The 8786-nt window shown below is 38.4% G+C and overlaps 1 protein-coding gene across 3 annotated transcripts in view; it reads left to right on the top strand.

Annotated features, from left to right (window-relative positions):
• Positions 1–2544: 2544 nt before the first annotated feature.
• Positions 2545–8786, top strand: part of atf6 (activating transcription factor 6) — a 31918-nt gene continuing 25676 nt past the window's right edge. The window contains exons 1-7 of one of the 3 annotated variants that reach the window (XM_058072190.2): positions 2545–2760; positions 4645–4721; positions 5571–5649; positions 5897–5994; positions 6579–6702; positions 6778–6981; positions 8297–8460. In XM_058072190.2, the coding sequence (XP_057928173.2) occupies positions 2661–2760; positions 4645–4721; positions 5571–5649; positions 5897–5994; positions 6579–6702; positions 6778–6981; positions 8297–8460 (846 nt within the window). In that variant the 5' untranslated portion in view covers positions 2545–2660. The remainder of the gene's footprint in view (positions 2761–4644; positions 4722–5570; positions 5650–5896; positions 5995–6578; positions 6703–6777; positions 6982–8296; positions 8461–8786) is intronic. The other 2 variants (XM_078790090.1, XM_058072187.2) reach the window with 2 other exon arrangements.

The following is an 8786-nucleotide window of genomic DNA, read 5'->3' as shown; positions in this document are numbered from 1 at the left end:
GGCAATTTAGAGCCACAAATATGTATCAGCGAGCAGCTTTGCAATGAGTCAGAAGTCAAACATGTACTATAGAAAAGGTCACTTTAAGAGTGTGTGTGCTTAAAAATCAGGAGCAGGTGTGTGCCGGTCTTAATCCTTCATGGACATTTCAGGTCGTGGCGAGATTAACCCGAGGTGGTCTGCTTGACTCTGTGCTGGATAGGACTCTGGCCTTTACCTTATTTCGACAAACACTAAGAGACAGCCATCAGCTACAGATGTGCTAGCTGAGTGAGTGAGCATTTATGTACAATTAAGAGTCTCCAATTAACCTAATGTGGGCAGCTCCACATTCATTCATTTTTTACCGCTTATCCTCACAAGGGTCACAGGTGTGCTGGAGCCTATCACAGCTGTCTTCAGGCGAGAAGCGGGGTACACCCTGGATTGGTCGCCAGCCAATCACAGGGCACATATAGACAAACAACCATTCACACTCACATTCATACCTATGGACAATTTGTAGCTAATTAACCTAGCATCTTTTTGGAATGTGGGAGGAAACCAGAGTACCTGGAGAAAACCCACGCACTGACAGAGAGAACATGCACACTCCACACAGAGATGGAGGGTGAAATTAAACTCCGGTCTCCTAGCTGTTTGGCCTGCGCACTAACCACTAGGTCACCGCGCTAGGTTGCACACATGCTAGGTTAATTGGCGACTCCAAATTGTCCATAGGTATGAATGTGAGTGTGAATGGTTGTTTGTCTATATGTGCCTTGTGATTGGCTGGCGACCAGTCCAGGGTGTACCCCACCTGTCGCCCAGCTGGGATAGGCTCCAGCACCCCTGCGACCCTTGTGAGGATAAGTGGTCGAAAATGGATGAATGAATGAACAATAGTAACTATAGACAATAAAAATACACTTCAAAGTTGGAATATAATGTATTAAAATATTTTAATTCAACTAAATAAACAGCAAACCACAATGAACAACAACAAAAAATAATAATTTTATATAATGATAATTTTTTTTTGACTTTTTAAAATTTCCCCTGATACAACAACAAAATTCAACAGAAGTGCAGCGAGCATGTGTAGGCCTACTCTAAAATCCTACTCTGAAACACACTGAGCTCTGTACGCATTTTTGAGTGGTTTACTTTTTAAATAAGAAAATAAACTGTGACATTTTATATGAACAATTATTTAATGTATCTCCCATTTGTGCACAGCTTCCCCTCCTTTCGATCTCATGTGCAGTCCAGTGTTGCCAACTTGGCCATTTTCTCACTAACTCTGGTGACTTTCTAAACCCTCTTGCAAAAACCTTTGCAAAAATTACCTCTCTACTGGTGTGTCACCATCATGGCAATGGAACATCAGGCTAACAGGCAGTCTCACTGATCTCGTTTAGAAGACACCTAAAGCACCGCCCGGACTGCACAATCCCGTTGGCTAAGCGCTGATTCCCTTCTAGCTCATTCCACAAGACTGTAAAGTGGCCTCTCGTGTGACAAGAGGGTGTGAGTGACAGCTAAATAACTTGTGCCCTCAAAGAAGAATGGCGGTCAACTCTGGGCTGTCACTGTCAATCAAATTAGAATGGACCAGTCCAAATGTGGAAGGACATGCTAATAAAATTTAAGTTTGATTTATTAGTTTGATTGCACAATGCGGATTCAGCCTAATAAATGTATGTTAGTGTACAACCCATGCTTCATAGCTTGGGACTAACATTTTAAAACAGTTGGAAATATTTTTAACTTTGTCTAGACAAAATTCCACATCATTTACTTCATGACAGACGAATGCCAGCGATAAAAAAAAAAAATCAAGGTTGACGTTAACTATAGTATCTGTCTGCGTTGTTGTTTACTTTCCTTCAGATTCCTGCATCAACCAACTGAATGAGCCGAAACTTTGTACTGAATTAGGAATCCTTACAGCAAGTTCTCCCTTAATTGAATGATTCATTTCAACTGGAATCACCATTCTGGACTTCAGTTAACATAAAAAATATATATAATTATTTCAATATTTAATCAATTCTTCATTTAATTATGTATTTAATTATTTATTTAATCCATCATTTATTTAATTATTTTGCTATTTAATTATTTCATCGACTTGTGCTACATAAACTTAAACTATATTAGGAAAGCAGGTAGTGAACAAATGGTTACTGATTGTAAAACTACCAGATGGAGGGGTAGGATTTTATAAGCTTTGCTTCTTCCTACTCCTTTTGGACATGTGGAACTGTGAACTGATTATGTGATGCACTCAATTGTAATCTGATGCATGTTCAAATTAAATAAAACCATTACTATTACATTTTATCTGTCAAGTGAGCCGTCAAAGTCTGTGGGCGGATCCTAACACGGTTCACTCAAGTGAACCAGAATCCTGTGAATCAGTCCGAAAGACCACAGCACACTGACCTTTTGCGGTGCCATTCTGCCCCCCAGCGGGTAATCTTGGAAACAGCAGCTTCACCGGCATTTCAGCACTTGGGTCCCTCCTTGCTTGCCGTAGTCTCTCTTGTAAAGTCAGACGTGTATTTGTATATACGTCATAGTATACTTTACTTCCGGTTGACTTCCATATGCGAACAGTTATGTCATATCGCCTCGCTTCTATTTTTCAGATAAGTCACTAATGAACTTCAGAAAAGATGTCGTCCGACTTAACATTAGACCTCGAAGACCATCAACGTTGTTTTGTGATGAGCAGCGAGGGACCGGGCTTCTCCATCGACCAGGGAGGCGAGTGGGGTGAGTTTCTCTCTAGAAAGACATTCTTCGATATAATCTTGACTATGACCAGGGTGTGGAAACGCTCACAAGAAATCAACATGTCCATTAACGTTATAAGTGGGAACATTTTAGTAAATTAATGTAAACGCCACTAGTGAATCTTACACTTAATGTTTAGTCTCAGACCTAGCATTAGCCAACTGGAAATGACGCAATTGCTTGTACATGAATGCAACAACAAACGCCAAAGAGCTTGGGGAACGTTCAACGATACATTATTACATTTTCTGTATAAAGTCGACATTTATATAAACATTTTACAGTTTTACAATTTACAATTGGTATTCATATATACATGCATTAGCAAGTTCTGATCACTCAACAGGACTACTATAAACAGCTGTTTTCTTTTTCAGTTCATTGCTGTTTGCTAGCTACAAATAGCGAATTCCCCTCAAATCTGTATAATGGAGTAGACATAATTGCTTTAGTCTCATAAATGTATTTGATCTTAAAGGGGACCTATTGTGCTAATTTTTCGACCCTTTGTATTGAGTTGTGGTCCCCTATAGAGCAGCTACACACAATAACCCGCACAGAAAACTATTTATATTTTGCAGAATCTGCACCTATTCCAGCTGTATTTCATTTGATTTGTGCTTCCTGCCAAAAAAAAAAGTCTGTTAATTTATGCCCACTCCGATGTGATTGGTCACACGCCCAAAGTGCATCCTAACTATGAACCATATAAGGAAGTCCACCCTTCTGTGACATCACAAAGGGAAAGTTTTACCATGCCCTTTGAAAGCGAGCGTTTTGACCCATCCCAAACTTCTTTCTCACTCACTTCCAAACATGCAAACCTCATTATCGGAAACTTTGGCATCGTTTAACAAAAGAATGCAACATTTAACTACATTTATAGGTCAGAAAAGTGGAAAAAAGCATAGTAGGTCCCCTTTACCTTGTTCAATACCAGCCATTTTTCAAGATACATTTCAAGCACAACGTTCACTTGACATTTTGGCCATATACATTTAGCCGAAATGTCTAAACAATGATGACACAATATAAACAACACCAATAATGGTTGTTTTAGGCTCCAAGCCTTTTCACTTCCTGCTTGCTGCAAAGCACTTCTATTGTGGCGTTGCATCATCTCACGTAAAAAAAACAAAAAAGACTTACAAATATGTCTTTGGGAGCGAGAGTTCGGGTTGAAAAATTTAATAAATACATCTTTGGTAGCAAATGTATAAAAATGGTTCTATAGGAAATGATGGCTCTGTATAAATAATCTGTTCCAGGGTCCAACTGTGGTCATCATAAAACCGTTTCTCAAATATATTATGTATATATATGACCTTACAGAATGTTAAAATGATACTTGTTACTATATATATATATAGTGACAAGTATCATATATATATATATATATACTATATATATATATAGTGACAAGTATCATTTTAACATTCTGTAAGGTCATAGAATTGCAAAAATCATGTACAATCATCTAGAATATAATGACAAAAACTAAACTATTCAGTGATGTGTAGCATAGCAACGACTTGTGCACTGCCATTTTATAACAGAGTGCAAAGTGAAGTTGATGACTACAGAATAATACAATTGCATACTAGCCATTGTCTTTGATGATGCATCACTAAAACACAGCTAACTTTAAAATTTACTTTAGCCCAGGGATCAGCAACCTTTTGCATCAAAAGAAAATACAAAAAAATAATAGAGCTCGCCATGGGAGCCACAACAAGGACGCTGAAGAGCCGCGAGTTGCCAACCACTGCTTTAGCCATAATACCCTGAGCAGGCAGCAAAGAGAGTTTTTTGCATTAATAAGCTATGATTTCATGATTTGTTCAAACTGTTTTTTACATACAGACATCAGTCTTTTTGATGAGCTGGACACCCTGGGGGATGCAGAAGATTTGCTCAACGCTCTCGAGAATGCAGACTATGTGAGTGCTGATACAGTATGACATGATATGACATTAAATGACTTGTACAGCAACCATCAAGAAGAATTATGATGCGTTCACAAAAGAAAACTAGATTTCATCTACTAACACCAAAAGGCAATGAAGACGTACCATTATGAATGGAGTAACACTAATACTGCAATAAAAATAACATCTCGTATCATAATAAAAGTATTGAAAGCAATTATATTGATCGAATTTAATTTATTTACTTTGTATTGTGTATGAAAACCAAGACATCCACAACACTCGATTGGAAGCACAAAATGAAATCAAACCATTCAACATCAGTACGAGCCTGGAGTTTGTTGTCAGAAGATTATAACATCGTCGTATGGTGTGATAAATGTGTACATTTAATCGACCCTCGTGAGGATAAGCGGTAGAAAATAAATAATAATGCATTCCCATAGTGTATCATCATTTTGTAACAAATTAAAGAGAAACACTCTCTCTATATCCCTTTACATAAAATTTAATGTAGCTATGTACAAATTTTATTTTTAAAAGTTATTTATTTATTTTTTTTTATCATTTCCCTCGACCAGGTGGTTGGGGATGCCTTGCTGCATACTTGGGATATGTGCTTTTTTTACACATTTTATGTATGGTATGGTGAATGCCACTTTTATAGAATTGACTCTTTTACTTATAATATGAGATTAATGTTTAGACTAACACATGTAACCATTGAATTGTATTGTTTGCATACTGTATCGAATCCTATCAAAGTGTTTTTAAAATATATTGTTTTGTGATTAATCACGATTAAATATTTTAGTCAATTGACAGCCCTTTTTGCAATAAATGAATGCTTTTGTGCTTCAGACCAGTGAGGTTCCACACCTTGACTTTGATATTGCCATACCTCCATGGACTGAAGGGTACACAAGCAGCACCTGCACAGGTAAAGCAACACAACTGATGACGCACCGATACACCAGTATAGGTGTTAACTACAATGTTATTTTGTGTAGATATTCTATGTACATGTCTAGCTTAATGTGACATTGAGCTCCAACTGTGGCCTTGTTGATTGAAATAGAAGAAATGCAGGTGTTTGTATTGATAAGGGATATGCTTGACTTGGTGGATGGAGGAGTCACACACGTTGCATCAGACATTTGTGTGTGTCTTTGTCCTTGTGCATCCAGATGGTGAGGTGAGCGTGCACTCTCTATCACCTGCTCACACTGTGAGCTCTCTGTCCTCCCCCACAGCTGTGGAAGCACTGTCGCCATACTCCTTACACGTAAGTCCAATGCCTTCACACGTTTAGTTTTCTCCACTGATTTACATATGTGCTCCCAACAAATCCAGATGGCACCTTATGAACAGACAGCTGCTCAATGGATTTTCTGACAGGCGCCTACTATACACTCATGAGAGCTACTTATTAGCAGAAGCCTTAAACACCTTGTCAAATTCATATTTACCGTCCTTAGTGGGGCTTTGCCTTTATTTCATTTTATACTGAGTGTTGACAAGTTAGCACAATTTAAAGGTCAAATGTTTTCACACACTGTCAGATGAAGGACACATATATCTTCGTAGGACACAATAAGTATCTTGAATATTAATATTTGTAATTATGGCTACATAGGTAGCACAGTATTACTTACTTTTTTAAGGACAATTGGTGTTTTGGTGACCATCAGACACGTAATATGACCACTGAATATGACCATCACACACAGAACAAGCTGAAATGATTATATCAACATCAAATTAATGACGAGAGGCGTTGTCTTCAAATATTTACAGTATATTTATCAACAACCTAACAGTTATTCTGGATATTTTACATACTAACCAACACATATCTTCTTGCTGTAGGATGAGGACCTGTCTCCACAGTCACAGGCTTCGCCAGTGTCTGTCTGCTCCGATTCCAGTGGCTTTTCTGAAATCCTTTCCCTGGCAAAGAAAGACACCAAGAGAAGTAGCCAGACCACAAGAGGTGTTTTTTTAATTTGAATCCCTTATGTCTGTATTTACAGTCAATAATTCTTAACTCTCCTTTTATCTCACTTAGCCAAAACTGCACAACCAGTCAAGAGGCCCATTCAAATGACCTCCAAAGTGTCCATCCAGCCCAAACCAGTCATTGCAGCTGTACCCTTGGCTCATGCAGCTGCTTCTCTACACCCCAAGACCATCATCATCCAGCCCCTGCAGACCACCGTTCTGCCTGTGGTCAAACAAACTCCAATCAGCATCCAGCCAGCACCCTCTCCAGGTCAGAGCTCGCACTGCAAACAACATTGACTTTATTGCAACAGGCAATTGTGTCCAGTGTATTTTTAACTGGAAGAGGCCTATTTCATGTTATGTTCTTTTGCTTTATATTCTTTAAAGAGAAGGAATTATGTAATTTTTAAATAAACTTAATTTAAACCTGTATTTACCTTTCACAAATTACAGGTTTCATTTATCCAACAGAGGGTGCTGTTGGCTCACATTTAAGTTTCCATTTAAGTGACTGTTGTCGTCCCCATTCACTTTGTAATGCTCTGCAGGCAGTACCTATTCCATGTCTTGTCTGTGTGTTATATGTACTCAACTGCAGAGAGTACAGACATTTATTTGGCCAAGATGATTTTATTGTTGTTGGTGTAGAATTTGCTGATACGTACTGGTAGTATGTCTTCTAAGTGATATTCTGTTGTTTTTTACCAGCCTTCTCCTTGATGTGTGATGCATATTCAAGACCTAAGACAATGCAAAAATGCTAGTCAAGATCCTATAAATAAGAAGAGCCTCCTGCTGTATTTTAAGGACTTGCTACAAAATTCAAAAAGTTTTTGTTGTTTTAGAATTTTGCTACAAAAATGTTTGTCTTCAGTTTTGAACCAAACTCACCAGTCGAACTGCTCCATTCAAGGATGTGGCATGTTTTTAAACCACACGTGCACATTTATGACACACCTCTCCACTCGGAATGTGGAAGTCAAAGACCATAGGTCATAGACAGTAAACATCTCTTCCACCTGTAAACATAGTGATGGCCGTTAAAAAGGCGAGGGAGGTTAATGGAGGTCAGCCGTGGTGAGGGAAGTTCTGTGCCATCTGCAGCAAACAGAACTGACTGATGAGGCTTCTACTTAATATAATCCAATACCTACATTATAATTTTGTTAAGATATGACAAGACAAATTACTGTCATCAGTCACTTCATTAAGTACACACACACACAGTCTCCTAAGATCCAATATACAGTAATACCTATAAAAGAGGTGTTTAATGTAACGCTGTGTCAATTATTCTGGAGTATAACTGTCCTGTGCCAGCCATAAAAAGTGCATGAAGCCTGTGTCGTTAGTCAATATTTGTGTAATCTAAATAAACAGACCAATTAAAACTTTAATTAAGTACCTTTTAAAAATTGGGATATTTCAAACAGTTGGAAATCGTGAACATTAATTCATTTGAAAATGGTGATGAATCTGAAAACATTTAAATATTAATAAAAAATAAAAAGACATTTGACAGCCCAAAACATAATGCATTAAACACATGGCTAACATGCTGCAACATGTGTTACCTTTCTTAGGTCAGCCAGTCATGCTTTCTCAACCAAGTCAGTTGCTACAAATCAAGACCCCCCAGGCTATCACTGGCAGCTTGGTTACCATGCCATCCCTGGGCCAGGACAGGCCTGTCGCTGCTCCTCCCGTGGTCTCCGTCACACTTCGAAGCCCTTCTCCGGATGATGATGTGAGTAGTGTTCATGGGTTCTAAAACTGAAGCGTAGAAGTTATGGCTCAACGGTTTTATACCACATTTGCCAGAGTGGGCAGACACAACTTTTCACAAAAGCAGTTCACAAACTTCTTACCCCGTAAGACATTTGATCTGAAAGAGATTCAAATTCAGAGTTCAGATTTGTTGACATGAAGGTGTATGACATCCCAATCAGCAGTGTAGTGCATCTTGGTCTCGTGAGCCCAGTTCTGATTGGATTTCGGTGATGTAGAACACAGTTCCGGTTAGTTGGTAGGTTCATTTCAGTAAAGAGTTGGGTTTCTCAAAACAATATGCAT

The sequence above is a fragment of the Doryrhamphus excisus genome, linkage group LG4 (assembly GCF_037039965.1).
Source record: "Doryrhamphus excisus strain RoL-2023G ecotype Guam linkage group LG4, RoL_Dexc_Guam_v1.1, whole genome shotgun sequence".
NCBI classification, from domain to species: domain Eukaryota; kingdom Metazoa; phylum Chordata; class Actinopteri; order Syngnathiformes; family Syngnathidae; genus Doryrhamphus; species Doryrhamphus excisus.
The sequence above is the reverse complement of the archived record's forward strand: the minus strand, read 5'-3'. Positions and strand labels throughout refer to the sequence as shown.